The sequence below is a fragment of the Meleagris gallopavo genome, chromosome 11 (assembly GCF_905368555.1).
Source record: "Meleagris gallopavo chromosome 11, MGAL_WU_HG_1.1, whole genome shotgun sequence".
Taxonomy (NCBI): domain Eukaryota; kingdom Metazoa; phylum Chordata; class Aves; order Galliformes; family Phasianidae; genus Meleagris; species Meleagris gallopavo.
In genome coordinates, this window is record NC_139414.1 from 8,833,806 (window position 1) to 8,852,378 (window position 18,573).

At 42.4% G+C, this 18,573-nt stretch overlaps 2 protein-coding genes across 6 annotated transcripts in view; both read left to right on the plus strand.

Moving 5' to 3' along the window:
• The first annotated feature begins 427 nt into the window (after positions 1-427).
• MRPL44 (mitochondrial ribosomal protein L44) lies at positions 428-3,185 on the plus strand. Its single transcript, XM_085233370.1, has 4 exons — positions 428-650; positions 740-1,208; positions 1,967-2,145; positions 2,872-3,185. Exons 1-4 carry the CDS (start codon positions 493-495, stop codon positions 3,041-3,043), a joined length of 978 nt encoding a protein of 325 aa, XP_085089496.1. The 5' UTR covers positions 428-492; the 3' UTR covers positions 3,044-3,185.
• Positions 3,186-17,248: 14,063 nt separating this feature from the next.
• AGFG1 (ArfGAP with FG repeats 1) overlaps positions 17,249-18,573 on the plus strand; it is a 37,014-nt gene continuing 35,689 nt past the window's right edge. For 2 of the 5 annotated variants that reach the window (XM_085233366.1, XM_085233368.1), the window contains exon 1: positions 17,249-17,818. In XM_085233366.1, coding sequence (XP_085089492.1) covers positions 17,652-17,818 — 167 coding nt within the window. In that variant the 5' untranslated portion in view covers positions 17,249-17,651. Of the gene's footprint in view, positions 17,819-18,321; positions 18,341-18,573 lie in introns of those variants that run through there. The other 3 variants (XM_085233367.1, XM_085233365.1, XM_019618950.3) reach the window with 3 other exon arrangements.

Genomic DNA, 18,573 nt, shown 5'->3' on the forward strand with positions numbered 1-18,573 from the left:
TTTGGCTGTCTCGCGTGTTGCTTTTTTGCGTTTTTTGCCATGTGGGCCCTGGCTGGGGGCTGCCTGCAGCCCGTGCTGCGTGCGCTGCACGTGTCTTGTCCTGGAGTGAGCGCCGGCACGGAGCTGCGGACCGCCAGCGTGAAGCGGAGGGGTCTGTGTGACCTCTCATTAACCGGGACGGTGCCTGCTGCGTTTACAGAGTTGTTCTGGAACACAAAAAACAATAAAAGTTTCTTTTATGGGAACAAAAAGGCTCTTTGTCTTCCAAATGAAACCCAAACAACAGCTCGGGGTTCGCTCTTTAAAACATCTCTGTTTATAAACGGAGAAGCCCGCCACGCGCCGCTCGAGACGCCCATCCCTCGCTGCGGCGGACGGACGAACGAAGCCGTTCCTCCTCCGCTTCCGGAGCGCGCCGTTCTGCGCCGACTCGGAGCGTTTCCGCCCGGGGGACGCGTGAGCGCACGGACCTTCCGCCCCGCCACCGCCGCTATGGCCGCCGGGCTGCTGCTGCTGCGGGTCTCCCGGCGGCTGCTGGCCGCGGCCGAGACGGGGCGGCTCGTTCCGGGCTCCGCGCCGCGCCGCGAGAAGAAGCGGTGGCTCCGCGCCTACCTGGAGCAGCAGCGGCTGCGGGCGGCCCCACGGCGGCGGTGAGAGCCCGGGGAGCGGGCGGCGGGCGGGGGACGCTGGCGGTTGCGAAGCCGCCTCGTTCTGACCGCGTTTCCTTCCTCGCCCGCAGCTCGGAGCAGCCCGGCTGGGATTATCACGCGGAGATCCAGGCGTTCGGCCACCGCCTGCGGGAAAACTTCTCGTTAGATCTCCTCAAAACCGCCTTCGTGAATTCCTGTTACATTAAAAGCGAGGAGGCGAAGCGCCGGGACCTCGGCGTAGACAAAGATGCCGTCGCCCTCAACCTCCGAGACAACGCGGAGCTTTCCGCCCGAGGGATGTCGTTTTCGCGTTCCTACCTGACGCGCAGCTTCCAGGCCGCCTACCCCCGCCTGCCCGCCCCGGGGGTGGCGGCGCTCGTCGCCTTCCTGACCGGGCGGCAGCTCGTGTCGCACGTGGCGCAGAACCTGGCGCTGCCCGACCTGGCGCTCTGCGCGCAATTCCCCGCGCCGCCGGCCGTGCTGCACGCCACATTCTTCGCGGTGGTGGGAGCGCTGCTGGGCAGCAGCGGGCCCGAGAGAGCCGAGCTCTTCGTCAGGGTGCGCCGGCCTTTGTGGTTTCTTTTGTGCCGATAGCAAAAAGTGGTCGTGTCGGGGAGGGGGGGCGAAGTTAAAGGAAGAAAGGCAAAAAGTTCTGCACCTCAATGACCTGAGATCCAGGGAAGTTGTTTGGTTCTTTCTCCAAACAAAAAGGCTCAGGAGTGCAAAGATCCGAAGATCTTTCCACAGGGGAGCGTTCAATTAAACTGCAGCGAAACAGAGTAGTTTGGGCAGCTGCTGACCTTTCTCTCGCCCTTTTCACTTATTGGTAGTGTTGGAATGGAGAAGTTATTTGCTAACATCTCATTTCTGATACAAGCGGGGGTCTGTGTAAGAGCCAGCGGCAGTTACCAGACAAGACAGTGGCCAGAATAGGTGTAAAGCGCCTGGGACTGTGTGGTACCTTCAGCTTCTGGCCGGACCCTGCAGACATGCCTGCTGCTTGGGTTTCCCTTCTGAGTGCTCACCTGACACTCAGAGCTGCCCGGCAGCACTGTGAAGCCCTCGGGCGGTGCTGCGCCTTCAGGTGGGAGCGGGTTGGCTTGGTGTGCGCACTGAACGGCTCAGCCAGCAGAGCTCAGCAACGCCTCCTGGTCCTGCTTAGCCGTGCCGTAGCGTGGAGGCGGTTTGATCAGTCATTCCAGATATCTGCTGTCAGGTGCATTAATGACTCGTATTGGAATTTTATTCACAGACACTAGGAGCTAGAGATGTTCCCCTTCCCATTGATTTTAACTTCTAAATATTTTTCCATTTAGGATTTTTTAATTCCCCAACTGATTGGAAAAGACCTGTTTGAGGTCTGGGAAGTTGTAAATCCTATGGGCCTGCTGGTGGAAGAGTTGGCCAAGAGAAATATCTCTGCTCCAGAACCAAGAATTACCAGGCAGCTGGGGGTCAGCACAGTTCTGCCACTGTACTTCGTTGGGCTGTACTGGTTAGTATGGTATTAATTTAAATGGATTCAAGCTGGGGGAGAAGGGAGGACAGAAGATGGTCGTTTTGTTTCTTTACTGGTGATCTGATCTTTGGTCAAGTTCTTACATAAAAGAAACCATGCAGTGACTTCTGTGTAAAATCAACCATTTAAGCATTGTCAGGAGTAGAGCACAAAGACAGTCTTGGACTAAAGAGCTTTGAAGTCTGAATCAGACAGACACAAAGCCAGGATGTTCCGGTTGCTGTAGCATAGGGACTTTGCCAGTCACAGAACTGATGAGATTTATAAGGACTGCAGCTGTATGCAGAGCTTAGAGAATGGTAAGGAGACATCAAGAGAGATGGATTCCTTTTGAGGAATTTTTAAAATGCTTTCTTACTGGGGAAAAAGAAAAGATTGGTTAAGGTGACCAAAGTAAAGGATTTGCGTGTTTTTAACAGGGCTAACAGAAACTGAACAATCAGTGATGTGTTAGGAGTCTCAGTGAACAAAGTAGTGTTCCTCCAGGAAGAGGATGTCTTTCTTATTTGAGTTTCCATTGCTGAATATCCAGTAGCTCACCTTTGCAAGAAAAAACAGCAGAAATGTGTGCACTGTTGCCTGTGTGTAGAAATTACCCTCAATATTGACAGACTGGGGGAAAACACGTTTAGCAGTACTGATCCAGGATGTATAACGGTGCTCAGGATTCTGACGAAAATGTTTTGTTTGCTTTTTTCCCAGTGATAAGAAGATAATAGCTGAAGGGCCTGGGGAGACACTACTTGCTGCAGAGGAAGAAGCTGCCCGCGTGGCGCTGCGGAAGCTGTATGGGTATACTGAGAACAGGAGACCGTGGGATTACTCGAAACCCAAAGAAGGATGGACAGCCGAAAAGGCTATCAGCAGTAACTAGATAATAAAAGCTATTTCCAGTTTCTCTCAAGAATGAATGGCTTCCATGCTGAACATAAACGCCTTTAGGAGAGCAAAGTTCAGTTTGATTTTCTGATCTTAAGTTCTTGGAATTTTCAAATTAAATATGGTTATAAAATAAATGAAGTCTTTTGTATAGTGTTCAATGTCCAGGCATTTTCCTAAACAGTGAAAGCTCTTTTTTTCTTACTGAATTTATGTATTTTGGCTGAGAAGTTTTTCCATAAATCGCCGGAGACGGTTCTTAATGATGTTTAATAGCATGTGTCAAAATCTATAGAAAAAAAGTTTCTTGAATGTTTCCTTGGGGCTGGTTTTGAGGGTATTGTTAATAAGATGAGTAGAATTTAATACGCAGCATTGGTCTGTGAGTTGCATCTGGATCCATTTGTCCTTGACCTGGTGAAAACAGAATGTGATGTCAATGGTATTGATGCTGGTGGTGATCCCATTTAAGAAGAAAGTAAATGGCGGTTAGAGATTTTACTGCTTGGATGCAGCTTTTTTTTTTAATTTTATTTTATTTATTTATTTATTTTTTTTGCTGTACACATTGGCTTCTATTCTTGGAATACTCTCTGGAAGGCAGTATTCTTAATTTTAAAATCTGTAAAGAGGAAAATAAGGATTATGAGGACTTGTGCTGAAAGAAATGAGAACATAACTGGTTGATCTATTTTTCCTATGTGCTCCAGGAACTTCATTTTTCTCCACTCTTTCAGACATTTATCTGAGGCAGTCATCTGACTGAGGTATTGGATTCAGTGAAATCTGTCTATGTTTTATTTGCACTCTCTGTAGCTGTCTTAAAGGCTTTCAGTTACTCGAGTTATGCTTGGGTACCTCTGTAATGTACCTGTTAAGTAGTAACTCTGTGTATCAGAGGATGGCACATAAGGAGGCAGCCACACAATCCTTGTGTATCTTGGAATTGTTTCCTTTAAACTTCAGTGAGATTATATTGCAAATTGGGACTGAGCCCAAAGGAGAAAGGGAAGACGCTGAATGCAGGACAGTAGTTAAAGGAAGAAGTGTTCCTACCTTATCCCATTGTAAGCACTGGTTTTATTTTGCATTTATGTGAAGGATGTGTTGCAGTGAATGGCCCCAGCCTGAGACTGTGGCTGCTGAGGAGGTCTGTGGCGCAGTGCAGGCGGTGTTTCCTACTACCCTGGGAGTGAGAATGAGATCTTGCTTTGTTCTACTTGACTGAAACAGATTAATAAGTATACTCAAGAGAGAAAACTGAAAACAAACTAAAAACACCCAACTGATTGCTATTAATGCGTGTCTCGTGTTTGTTATGACATACGTATAAAACACTTCTGTGGCTAGACAGCAACAAAACTTTTTGGTTGGATTCTGGCGTAGTAAACCAAATGGATGAAAGCTTGAATATAAAAGGAGAGCAGAAAGATCCATCAAGCATGAAAAATGCATAAAATTACTTCTGTTAAGTTAAAAATTCCATCTAGGTAATCTATTGTCACTTACATAAGCATAGCCAATAAGGTCACTATATTTCAGGGGAATAATAGCTGACTCTGAAATAACTTCTGCTATTTTTAGTTTTCAGATTAGGTATTTCTTTTACCTTTACCCATTTTAAAAGGGCAATTGTGATATTTATTTATTTATTTATTGTACATTCTAAGTTAGATCTACCTACTATTTGGAATAGCTGCATTTTAAAAGAGAGAAAAAGAGCATTGTGTTGGCAGTTTACTTTAAAAGAAAATTCAAGATCTGCTTACTGTGGGCTCACAGTTTGGAATATGAGAATAAATCCTGAGAGAAGTGGATTACTGATTAGTATCTGGAAGGGAACTGCTTAATGTAAGAAATCAATGTATGGTGTAGTATACATATGGAATGTTCTGTGCTCAAAGGGAAAAATACTTTGGGGACATGGAAAAAGGATTTTTTTTTTTTTTTATAAGGGAGTGAGTGGAAAATAAGGAGTTTTGTAGTAAAGGTGCCCTATTTTCGAGGTTCTTATGGTCAGAAAAGTATCTGTGGTATCTTTGCTTTACTTTCTGGCACCTCAGTGTGCATTGGTATCTCAGTGATGTTCAACAATTGGTTAGATTTACAGAATTAAATATCTTCAAAAATAAGCGGAGAAACCTGCAGCTTTTCTTCTGTTAGAGACTGTGGTATTACCCTGTAGTTTTCTGGTCTGCTTTGTAAGTACTTTGTAAGCTGCTTGCATTGGTTCTGCCCCGGTATTGAGTACAAGTGCATTTACCTGTCCCAGTGATTGTTCCTTCCTCACAGAATGCAGTACGTATCAAGCAGCACGTCAGTAACTGACTGATGGAGAAGAATGGGTTCATTCTTGCAACCCACTGAACATCTCATTTTACAGATAGTTGTTGCGATTATACTCACAAACTGACAGCAGTGGAAAAGGGTATGTTCTCTGGCATTCATGGAATTTTGTAGTAGGTTGACATGATCTCAACTGCCGGCCAGCCTCCAGTCTTCCTGTGTGCTACATTAAATCTGATGCAGATATTTGTTACTGTAATTGCATTTATCCTCCTTTTAACTTGTCCAAACCATACTTATCATAACCATAACTATTAACTGAAAGTAAACCAGAACACAAAAGTCGTTCTGCGTATTTAATTTAAAATAGCCATGTGTGTACAAACAGCTACATCCTGACAAAAGTACAGTTCTATCTTCTAACCCCTTGCTTTTTCTGTTTTCTTTAATTTCCTTTGTATCTTTGTAGTGATGAGTATGAGCATGCAAATATGCTTAGACAAATGTAAGTAGACTTAACAAAAAACCCAAAAAAGCTATTCATTAATCCACTAAATGCGTGGTCAGTTTTACTACTGAAATTGATCTAGACTTAGTTTTACCAGAAATATTAAATAAACACAATATGTAAATAATATTATTAGTCTACTCCTCTCCTCTTGTCCCTGGAGGAGTTCAAGAAATGTTTAGTACTGAGGAACATGGTTTGGTGGGAAATATTGGTGATAGGTGGATGGTTGGATGATCTTATAGGTCTTTTCCAACCTTGGTGATGCTATGATTCCATCACCTAGATCCACTGTCTTTTTCAAGAATGTGTTGTAAAATTGCCTTTATTTTAAGAAAATTAAGGGAAGTCTTACTGTGTTGGTCCCAGCTAAGCAAATAGGAGAAAAAACATCTTAGGGTGCCTTTGTGAGCTGTCATTGTTTCTGTTCCCAGTATGTGTGTGTGCTGCTGTTCCAAGCTGTTCGGTCATGTAACTGAACACTCCGTGTATCTCCTTGCTCTCAGCTGCAGCTTCCTCTGGTTGCAGTTACCTGAAGTTTTCCTATTATTTTCTGGAAATAAAAAAAAAAAGTCCAGAAATAATTGCTTGCATTTTAATTGTTGCTGTAACTTAAAGGCAGGACATTAAAATACGATCACTTTACAGGTATCTCCCTGTTAATTTGGGGTTTGAAGTTGTCACTTAAAAATTTACACCAATCTCTCTTACTTCTTATAATAAATCACATACTTAGATAAGCTGCTCTGGCATTCTGATGCTATAAAAAGCCATAAAAAAATAAAAACATCAAAAGATGTGTTCTCGTTCTTCCTTGGGAGGGAGGATGATGCAGTGCAGAGATGTTAGAGGAGCCCTACTTTTTCCTGTCCTTAACTTTAATAAGTTTTGTGGTAAACATTAAATAGAACTATTTAGTTGCTCATCTAAGGTACACTTGGCTTTGAAGTTTAACATTAAGAGATGCCTTTATTGTAGAGAAACAAGCATGCAAGGACACTTTGTTTTTTATCTTTTCAAAATGATTCCACTGATCTAATAGCACCAGTTCAGTGTGTTTACCATTTTGGCTTGCCTAAGAAATTGTTGGTAAGCTAGGAAAATGAAACGGTCACCAGTTGGTCAGCCAGCATCCAGCTGCTGTGGTGGACCGTGCAGACTGGAAACCCAGCTAACCTGTGTGACAGAATCAGAGCACTGAGGGTCAGTGGTTCTTAAATTATGGGGAGGCAGCAGCACAGCTCAGCGTAGTGCACATAAAAACTGGGGTGCTCTTGGGCCAAAGTGAAACATCATAATCCCTTTCTACGTCAATGTAAGACATGTAAGGTTTCTACCAGTCTGTGGCAATTACACTTTTGACTGTGCTTTTTTTTTTTTTTAAATCACTGAACTAATATTTTCATGTTCAGGTATGGTATCTGGACTGTACAGGTATGGGATGACTGTGAGGGACCTCTCAGGTCATCAAGGTAATCCATCACCATCATAGCTAAGTTTAATGATCCTTTCTCTAAACAGATGGTGCTCCAGACTGAAAGTAGTTTAGCCTTTTGCTCCCACTGTTTCTTCTGGAAATAACTGTAGAACCTGACTGTTCTGAAATGGAAATTAAAAATGGAGCCTTTCCTCAGCAAGTGCTCATTGCTGCCTGTGCTCACTTGTTCTCAGACCTTATATACTTTATACAGGCAATCAAAATTAATCACACCAATCTCTTTTTGTAGCCTGTGGCTTAGGTGGAGGTGGAAAAAACTCCACTGGCAACTTTTCCACCTTGTAGAAAGAGGAATGCTTCTGACCGGTGTGGGAGATCCATGTCTAAAGGCTCTACCTTGGGCAGTTTTAAAAGCATTCTGCACTCTCCTGCTTGCCCGCTTTCAGAGAACGATGCCACCATTCACATAGTATCAATTAAGCTATTCCATCACACTGCGATGGCAGTTTATGGAGGCATACCCAGATTTGTGATTATGAAATAAAGCAGAGAATACTGCCTGGTCAAATAACTAAGTCTAGCTACGTGAAAATCATTATGTGTTTTTTAAGTCTGAAGGATGTGCAGTGGTAGAGAATCACTCTCCTATATTAAAACTAAAACTACAGTTGGAAAAAAAAACAAAAAAACCCAACAGATTACACAAAGGTGTAATTCTGCAGTCTGCTGCAGAGTCGGAGGCAGTGCTACTTAATCAAGAAAGTGCTCGTATAACTGAAGAAGTGTCGCAGAACTAGTGTGCTAATAGCATCAAGATTGACTGGGGGAAGTCTGCCCACCACCGGAGGGTGATAACTTGTCTAAAAGTCCTGGTTTGGTCCAGGAAAACAATTACGTTATTTTAATGATAATTTAAAAAAAAGAACGAGGAGGTACAGCTTCATCCTCGAAGTTACTGCGAACAAATATCAATGTTTAGGATTACCAAGTAACAAAATAATTTTGTAGAAATAATTCCAGTGTCAGAGAACGTTTGAGGAAACGACTGGAGAAAATGACAATTTCAATTCTAATTGATAATTATTCTAACAATAATTATTTTCTTAAATTTCAATAATGGAACTGTGAATGTGTTTACAAAATGACTTTTTAGTTCCATCAGAAATAATACTGATGTAAAACTGCATCTGAAGGTTGCTCATTCCATTACACAGACCTCCTGCATCAAATAACAACTGTGACAACGAGCTCAGTACGACCACTTGGATAATCTGATCGTCCTTTCATCACTAGGGGGCTAATGGCCTTAGATTTGAGTGATTTAAGTATAATTTTCCATTCATTATATCAGAGTATAGTTTTGCTTTCATGTTTCCTTTGCAGTGGAAATATTTGTTAAATATTTAATTCCTACTCCAAATATCATGAGATGTCATTGCAGCATGTTTTCGGTCAGGCAGGCAGGTCTGTGCTCCCTACAAAGGCAAAAAGCACTCGGTGTGATGGAGCAAAGCAGCGGTTGTGGACGGTGCTCCGAAGGTTCATCAACAATTGGTTTATAATGAGGATAACAGAATGAAACCCTTTGGCAGCTGGGTTTGGACAGCAGTCGGTGAGGAAAGGCTGGGTGTGCAGAACAAGACTTTACTCTGACAAATGACTGCGTCAGTTCATACGTTTCTTCTGCTCTAAAAACGGAAACTTTCCAGTAATTACCAAAGAACCATTCTCTGGTAATCATTGTTAAACTTAAATCTTTTTGGTGTAGGTTTTTTGTTTTGTTTGTTTGTTTTGTTTTTGTTTGCTGGCTTGGATGTTGCCTATTTTATTTTTTATTTTTAATAATTTTATTGTATTTAAGATGGTAACTGAATGAGCGAGCAGTGAGCTGGGTTCACTACAAGGCTAAGTGGCCCTGCTGCACACACACCTGCTCTATCTTCTGCCTGCACCTGTGCTCATCACAGCAAGGCCATTATCTGCCTGCACACACGTACATGCAGGGTGGGAAAATGTAAGCTGTAGGGTGGTTGTGGCATCAGAGCAGTGTTGTAAACTGGTCAAGAATATGTTGAATATGAAAAACTGGAAAGCTGGCTCTTAACTGGTGAAGTACAGAGGTCTGAAACAACCCTATGTGTGGAGGACTGGGTTGTAAATGGAAACTTGTATATTCATAAAGCGGATCTTGGTAGTTCAGGAATGTTAGTGTAAACTTAGGGAGCTCTGGGGAATTATACCAGTGGTGTCAGAACTCCTAACAATTACAAGAGGCTTGATTAAAAGTCATAAGCTGTAAGAAATACTATACTGGCAAATAGCTTCTGAAATACTTTTGTTTCCATATTTGTGAGGATTTATTAACAGCCAGGTTGCTTTTACTGCTTATTTTCTTCATCCACAGTACCATGGGGAGCTTGCTTAGTTTCTTTCTTTTGTTTAAAAATCTCTTGTTTGCTGTAAGCAAACAGTAAGCCAGGGTCTGGCTCAGTATGGATGTTATCCCAAAGTTCTCAGTCACTGTGCTGCTTCACAGCATTTATTCATTCTTTTCCATTAAATATCTTGTCCACAAACTGAACCAAAAAAAAACCAGACCAAAGCAAGGTTTTGCTTTGAACATTCACTCTTATCCAGTTCCTAAAACACATTAGGTAGAATGTTATGGTTTTTGTTTTTTTTTTAAAAATAATTAATTTAATTTATTTAAGCAGATAAGCATTAAATTTTAAATTATTTTTGTTATGCCATGAAAAAAGCTTCCTTTTCATGTCAGGTCATTTAAGTCACGTGCTGATGGGCATTTTTCCTTTTCCTTATTGTCCAGTTTTTCTTATTGGCAAATACCTTCAAAATCTGTTTTCTTAATTGAAACTTGCATACATGTTTCAAAGAGACATGCCAGTCATTGCCACTCAACTGGAGAATATATTCTTGAAATAAATGTTATTTAAGCTGCTTGCACCTCCAGCTATGACTTGCAGTATTGAAAAGAGTCAGTTCAAGGAGAAGAACTGAAGGTGCTTTTTTGCTGTACAGCAGAATGTACAAGAGGCCCAAATGTCAGGGGATTTACTTTTCATGTTAAATCAATCATTCTAAACAGCAATTTGAGGGTTTGCCCTTTTACTTTGAAACTAAATAACATAGAATCTGCTAAAATATCATTCGTCTTAGCAGTATTGCTCCCATATATGGGTTGAGAGGCTGCTTGCAGCTACCAAGGATTATCTGTATCTATTCACTCCAACTGCATTAACCTTTACTACATTCTCCAGGGGATTTTTATTTGCTGTGCATCTTGTTAGTGTACTTCTAACTTGTTAGTGCTGACAGTTGCAAAGCCCTTTTCTCTTGTCCTCCTTGAATTATAGAACTGCAGTTCGGATGTGATGAATTCTCAGGGATTTGTGGAAAAAGTCTTGATAGTATCTCAGTTTTAATAATTACAGTAATAAAAAGCATTTCACTAAATTTGAAGCATCAGGGTTCCTTTTAACAATCCACTTCTGAAGTTTTTTTCATAATCTAGCTGACTGAAGAACTGAATTTTCCCATGTTTGTGTTATGTGGCTTACATTCTTTTAGTATCTATCTGAATGTCTGACATCTGAAAGCTCCATTTCCCAACTTTCCCTCTTTCAGTCCATCATCATTACTTTGCACTGAGATAATATTGTTCTTTTTTGCCTTACTTCAACTCCAAATGGATGCTTATGTAACTTTTAGTCTTTTGCTTATTTACATGGATTGGTTCACTGCAGTATACAAGGCGCCTTATTCATCAGGCAAAATAAACACACTGCTACATTGGAGTCACGTATTTACCAGTGTCGGGCTTCAGACAAAGAGAATGCATGGTAGGTATTTTGTGCCTTGTCTTGCCATTTTAGACTCAGCTCACTTTTTCCTTCATTTTTGACCTTTTTGACTTTCTTTATATATTCCAGTTAACTCAGCCTTCTGCTTCTTTGCAGGCCTACAGTTCTATGGTAATACAAGACCTGGAGAATTACCCAATGTTGGCTCTGTTTTCTGCGTGTAGATCTCAGTTGTGCACACTGCTTCAGCACCAAAGCAGGTCTACTCACAAAAGTAAAACCTGTTCTACAGATTAGTGTTCAATTGATATTTTTTGAAAGAAAATTCTAGAAAAGTCTGCAGCAGAACACAGGAATTTGGTGAAGCATATGCAAGTGAGAGAAAACTGGTTGAAAATATTACTTCTCTCAGTTCTAACTTTGCATGTCTCCCAGTGAAGATGCTTATCAAATTTCTTCTAATTCTCTTTACCAAATCTAAGGTACTAACTTAGACTTGGTAAAAATATAAATAAATACAAAATACAAAATAAAAACAAACGAGACAGCACTAACTGATAGTCGTTTCCACAAATTAGACTGACTAATCAATAATTTAGATTCATTAGTGGAAAGGAACAAAGGCCTCTCTTCACTCCCGTGGGGGTTTTGCAGAAAACGGGCAGGAAATGCTCATCGTCAAGTGGAAAAGATACTGAAGAACAGCATTTGAAAATACACTGGGCTTTAAATACAAACCTCATTCATAGCTCACAAAATAAGTTATGTCATAAAAAGATTAATGTGACAATTAAGTTGCTGCTGTTCAAAGAGCTGAGAGAGCATTTCCTTGCTTACTAGTTTGGATAGCTGAATAATAAAGAAATTGTTGGTTTAAACAGAACCTAAACATATCTCTTTCCTCTCCAATTTTGAACCAAGAGTTAATTTGTCTTTCCATCTCCAAGACGTCTTTCAGCTCTTTCTTTCCCAGTTCACTCATTTGCTTCCTCCCAGCTTTATAGATACCACTTCCACTATCTCTTTTTCTACCCACAGGCCCTACGCTGCCTCGTGTATTGCATGTCCTCCCATGGGCAGGCCCAGTAAGTGGATACTATGATACGGCTTATTATCACTTTCCCATTGTTTACAGGATCACATGTGAATATCATCCTCCTTCAATTTGAAGGGCCCCACCGCTCCTCTGGGATGTTTCTCTGAAAGGCCATGTGACATGAATGTTTTTCAGCTGCATCTATGGTGCAATTTATCAGGCGTCACTCAACTGCAGGAACTTAGGGAATAATGAAACATAAAAACAAGCCAAATCAAAATCAGTAGTAAGAACATTGACTACACCCTAAAAATAAGGAAAATCAACTGTAAGGATGAACTTAAAAACAAAATACAGTCACCTCATGTACGAGATGTTCCTTTGACAGATGATTTGCCTTCACTGCAACTGTGTATAGATAGGCATGTTCTTTCCACTGCCTAGTCTGTGATTACAAACTGGAATATGATCTTGTACACTTAAGGCACGATGGAAATTCAAGAACTGTGTCAAACAAAGGGGTAAGGTTGAAATATTGATAACCTTTCAACATCACTGACCAAGATAGAAAGCACAGAGAGAATCAGGATTCCTGAGCTATTCATATTGTTCATTAAATTTAAAAAATAAAAAACTTCTTGAACTTCGGAATGGGTCACTTTGCTGAAATGGCCCTGGCCTGGATTTCACAATGTAGTGGGACAATCCTGTACTCAAAAATCTCCCACATCATAACAGCTCTTCACTGAATGAACTCTTACATCTTAAGACAAATTCAAAAGGTCTCCTACTAAGTGCCACTCAGGAGGGCACAGTGTTCAATTAACCACTGTTAACAAATTTTTAATAAAACAACAGCTACTAATTCTTCTGAACAAACCTCTAGACAGCTAAAATTAGTAACAGAATTTTTTTCTTTTTTACCCTGTTGATGGATATACAATTTTTGTGGCTTTATGAGAACAAAACCAAAGTAGAGGATGAAGAAAGCATAAGGAAAGCACTTTTATGACAGAAAGGAAAATCAGTTAAATTGCAGTAGTGAATAGTGAAGAGAAAAAGAGATAAGCGTACAAGGTAGCAGTGCTGTGTGGGAGTCCACCTGAGAAATCTCAGGCCTTCCCATCGCTAAACTTCAGTTAGATTCAACTGAACTGCATGGAAATAGATTTAACTCAAGCAAAGATTGAAACATTCCATTCAAACAACTTAGGAAAATAATTTAGAAAAAATTAATGGCTATAAGAAGCTCATCTAAACAATTATTTACAGCGCAGCCTTCATGCTTAGTAATTGTCACCAAGAAAGAAGACAAATGCAAAGAGACTTAAGGCTTTGATGTCAATCTCTTGCATTAACTTTAGAAAGACATTATGTTTTTACAGTCCTCTTTTTCAAACTCGTTGGGTTTGTTCAGATTAGGAGAAAAAAAAATAGTTTACTTTGCAACTAGAAGAGTATGTGATTTGCTATTAACTCCTGATTCCTAAGCCTACACAGCTTTCATCTGTCTTATTTGGACACTGTAAAGCTTTTTGGTTAATACATACATAAATGCAAGAAGCAATAAATTGGGGAGAGAGCAGATTAAAGAATAATTGCTTTTTGATCATATATATATATATATATATATATATATATATATAATCTTTATACTTTCCACTTTTCTGCTAGCTCTTATTTTTGTGCTTCTTGCCCCATGTTTTCAAACTCCTCCATGTCATCCTGAGAGCCAGCACATCTGCTTTGAATCTCAGACCTCCATTCCTGTGATGGCTTAGAATAACTCCCCAGCCAATATTACTCTAAAGGATTTGGATGTATGTCATACTAGCAGAACAGAACACTCCAAAAAACTACAGACAATTGACGTGCATTACAAAAAAGCAACCAACCTGATGTGGCTGAACCTTTCCCATGAATAGCTGTTATGTGTAAATAAATGCTGGGCTATCAATCTTTTACCTTTCCTACTACGTTAGTGTCATAGCAGTGGATAAAAAATGTTGAAGGGAAATGACATTTCAAATAAACACAATTATGTAATTCAATCATACTTTTTTGACCATTTCCCACAGGTAAATTCTCTTGATTTAAGTAACTGTCAACAATCAATAGTGATTTGTCTGAATGTTACTGTGACTTTGTTTTGATCTTTTACTAAAATGTATCCATCAATGAAAAGATGCTGCTTAAATAAAATCACACAAACTTACGCTCAGTTGACTGATTTTTTAACAGAGCAAATTAGTGAATATTCCTGTCAGATAAACTTGCTGTGATCTTTCTTAGCATTTTTCAGAAAACTCTTCATATACAAATCTTCCAGTGGCAGTTTACCACAGATGCAATATACCTAATCCCAGGATTAATTTTGTATACCCATCAGTAGTGAAGCAAGATGGATTTAATAGCCCATTAGTCTTTCAGCATGATAATTTCCACATCACTTAGCCTGCTGGGTTAATTGCTTTAAAATGGATATTATTGACCTCAATCCTAGTGACAAACAGGATGTCTTATTCATCTCCCAGATGTACATTCTTAGACACTTGTTTCTTTTGGTCCTGACAATAAGTGCCCTAGATTATACATCATGAATTATAATTTATATCCTATTAGCCCATATTAAAGGGATTACGGAAGCAGTGTCTTTCAGTAATCATTAGGCTAACTTTTAAGTTTGGGTGCTGTCTTTTTTTTTTTTTTTTTCCTCTTAGTATAAATAGAAATGGTTTAAGTATAAGAAACCATTGTTTCACCTTTTGTTAATAAATTAATGTTGATGCTGAATGCTGCAGCAGGTGCAGCAGGGATTAAGCACTTTCAGAAAACAGCTGGCCAATATATTTCAAACCACAAAAGCAAAAGTACAATCATTAGGAGGAGAGAATGAAGAACAAATTTGAACAGAGAATTAGGAATGAAAATTAAGGTCCTAGGGCTAAGAAACAGAAAAATATATATAAGGTAACAGAAAATCAAATAGTAAAGCTGAACAGTAAATTTCTTTTTTATTATTATTTGTATTATTTCTGCTCTTAGTAACTGAGAGAAAAAAATACAATCTTTCTGCTTTGAGGAAAGTAGCCCTAGCTGTGACCAGTCAAACTTAGAAAGGAAAGAAAAGCACAAGTTACTTATTGCTTCTGGGGAAATGGAACAGGTGGAAAGCTGATATAGCTAGTTTCCTGGTCTAACTTCACTTTATAAGACATACAATAGAGAGACTCAATACTTTTTAAAAAGTGATTTCTAATGAAACTTAATGTTTAAAATGTCATTTAGCTACTAACATAAGCCCATCTTGGTGCTGGCCACAAATAACATCTTAACAGTTTCTTCTTGAAAAAAATCAGAGTTTGCTCTAGTATAATATGAAATTCATAAGACTCTTCTTATTGAACTCTGTGATTGACTTTAACAGTAGTCTGATTTTTTCTGTGAGTTCCATTCTACATGTCAATGGAAATGAAAGCTTCAGAGGCAATGGTATCATTTTTATTACCAACTGTTCCTATATGATATTCATGACACAAGCAAGCAGAGCTGGACATTTTCACCTCAGTTACAAAGCACCTTTGATTCTCTGTCAATGGTTCTCACTGAAATGGAACTGAACTTGTGTGCAGCAGCTCCCTGCTACCGCAGATCTTTTAGCCAATCACCGCCCTCTCTCCAAAGTATTTTCCAAGAAAAAGACCTTGATTTCTGACCTTTAAACTTTTTATTTTTCTTCTGAACTTAGGTCATTTGCTTTAGGTCATTGAAGCCACTGAAAAAATCTCCAGTGTTTCAAAGCATGTTTCAAAGGAGGCAACAAAATGAAAACATCTGAATAACAAGAATATCAGCATTTCAGAAAGAGGTTAGAAATTAGACAAGTGAGAATTAAGTCCTTCCAAGACCGGACATATTCCATATTTACTTTTAAGAATGTCATTTATATACTTGTGTCTATTTAATGATTTTTTAGTTTATTTTTCACTATAAGAGGCTACTGCCATCTGCATTAGGAATATTTCAGATCAGTGCATTACACCCTGGATGTAAGAGCTTTGGACTGATTGATCAGCTCATGCAAACGAGCAATTCTTGAGATACCAGAGGAATGCCAAACTACTGATACTGAACACTAGTCCTGGATTATTATTATTATTATTATTATTTTAACTAAAACACAACCAACCAGCCAAACAAAACTATGAGGAAAATTCAAAGTATGAGGAAAATAGAGCAAATCAGATCTTGCTCATACAGGTCAGTGATAACAAATACTGATGTTAGAGGTCCAAGATCTGACCATAAATACACAGCACAGGGAAACATTAAAGCTTACAATATTCTAATCATGTATAGCATTGCTAAGTGTTTTTGCCAACTGAGTTACAAAACAATAAATTAGATCGATAGTTGTTTTTTTCTTTGAAAGTATTTTGCACTGAAGGCATTCCTTCAGACAGATAACAACTTTGTAGCCTAGTGGCAGCTCTGAACTCTGAGCTTAGGCCAGAGCCAAGGGTTTCTCAAGAGTGGGAGCAGTTACATGTGACTGTTAGCTGTTCCTTCCTTTTCACGGGGAAAGCGTCCAGTTGGAAAGCAAAATTCACAGGGGAAACTGTGTATGTCTGATTCCAGCAACAAAGAAGTCAGAGATAGATTACAATGTTCTTCCCACAATTGCCTGGTGAAAATCTCAGGCTAGATGTTGGGAAAAAAAATCTTGTTAGAAGAAGGGGAGAAGCAATGGCACGGGCTGCCCAGGTGGTGCGGTCACCGTCCCTGCAGGTGTTGAAGGACTGTGGCGATGTGGTCAGCATACCCATAACGGTCGCGCCTCACTACAGAGTGGGCGAGGGGAGAGAGGGTGGTGCAGAGCGCCGGAGCCAAACCCTTCGTTTTATTGAGGTTTTTCTACTGAGGTTCTCCACAGAACCGCCCCCTCCCCTCTCCCGCCACGAATCCCTGCTGGGTCACGCCGGGTAACGCAGCCCCGCCGGCGGTGCCAGCTCCCCCCCCACCCCCGGTCGGGGTCAGAGGCGGGATGGAATGCGTCCTCCCAGCCGGCAGGGGGCGCTGCGACCGTAGAGTACGCTCGGCCCCGCCACTCCGTCGCCGCCATCTCCTTGCCTGATCTCATAAAGGTGTCGCGCAGGTTCCGCCTGGACTCGTCGTCATTCAGCCGCCCCGGCCCGGCGCCGCCGCCGGCCTCTTCCGCGCCGCTACCCTCGGCCAGGCGCCGCCCGGCCCCTCCTTTCTCCGCCCCCTCCCCCCCCTTCCTCCTTCTCTCGCGGTGCCGCCAGCCGGCGTGAGCGGCCGCCGCGCTCCCGCCCCGGTTCAGCGGCGGGCGCCGGTTGCCCTCCCCGCCCCTTCCTCCTCTTCCTTCCCCCGCCCCCCACCCCTCCCCGCTCCGGGCTCCTCTCCCGCCGGCCGGCCGGGCCCCGGAGCGCCGCCGCCGTCGGGGTGTGAGCGGGGCCCGGCGCCGTGCCGGGCCGTCCCCTCGCCGGCGGGGCCATGGCCGCGAGCGCCAAGCGGAAGCAGGAGGAGAAGCACCTGAAGCTGCTGCGGGAGATGAGCAGCCTCCCGCCCAACCGCAAGTGCTTCGACTGCGACCAGCGCGGCCCCACCTACACCGACATGACGGTGGGCAGCTTCGTGTGCACCTCCTGCTCCGGCATCCTGTGAGTGCGGGCGGCGGGGGGCTTTCGGGGCGGTCCCTCAGCCGGAGCCGGCCCGGCTGTCGCGGGGTGACCTCCGCCCCGGCTCGGCCTGGCCGCGGCTCCGGGGCGGCGGTGACGTGGGCCGAGCGCTCGGCGCGGCGCTTCTCCCGGGACGGCCCTTCATGCGCCGAGCCGCGTCGGACGGCAGCCGGCGAGGGGCTGCCCGGGGGAGGCGGCCGGGAGGCTCTCCGGGAGCCGCTCGCTGAAAGTCCGCCCCGCGGGCAGCGGCTCGGTGGTTCCTAGCGGCTGCGTGTGGCCTTGGCTTTATCCCTGCTGGCGAGGAGGTGTTCTCCTGCGCGCAGAGAGCCTAAGCGTTTTGCTCCGGTATTGGGGGCGGGGGAGCGGCGGCAGGACGAAGCCCTGAGCGTGCCTGAAGATGAAGGGAAGTGCTCGAAGAACGCTTCTGGGACGAGAGGGGACGCGTGGCCCAGCGGCTCGCTTTCACGACGCGAAAGATGTGGGCAGACGAGCCCTGTTGTGAATGTGTGTTTCTGGCATTGAAGAATCGTGCTTCAGTGTTAGGTCACCAGTTTGGCCTTTCATAGATCAATTATGCTTGCCGTTAGTTTAAGACGACTCTATGCTGTAGCTTGGAGGATAATCTCCAGCCTTAGCAGGTTTAATAAGATTCATCAGAAAAAGTTGACTTTTCTTTTAATCTTTCATTACTTCGTGCAAACTTTATATGTAATTCTGACAAAGGAATTGGTTCTGAT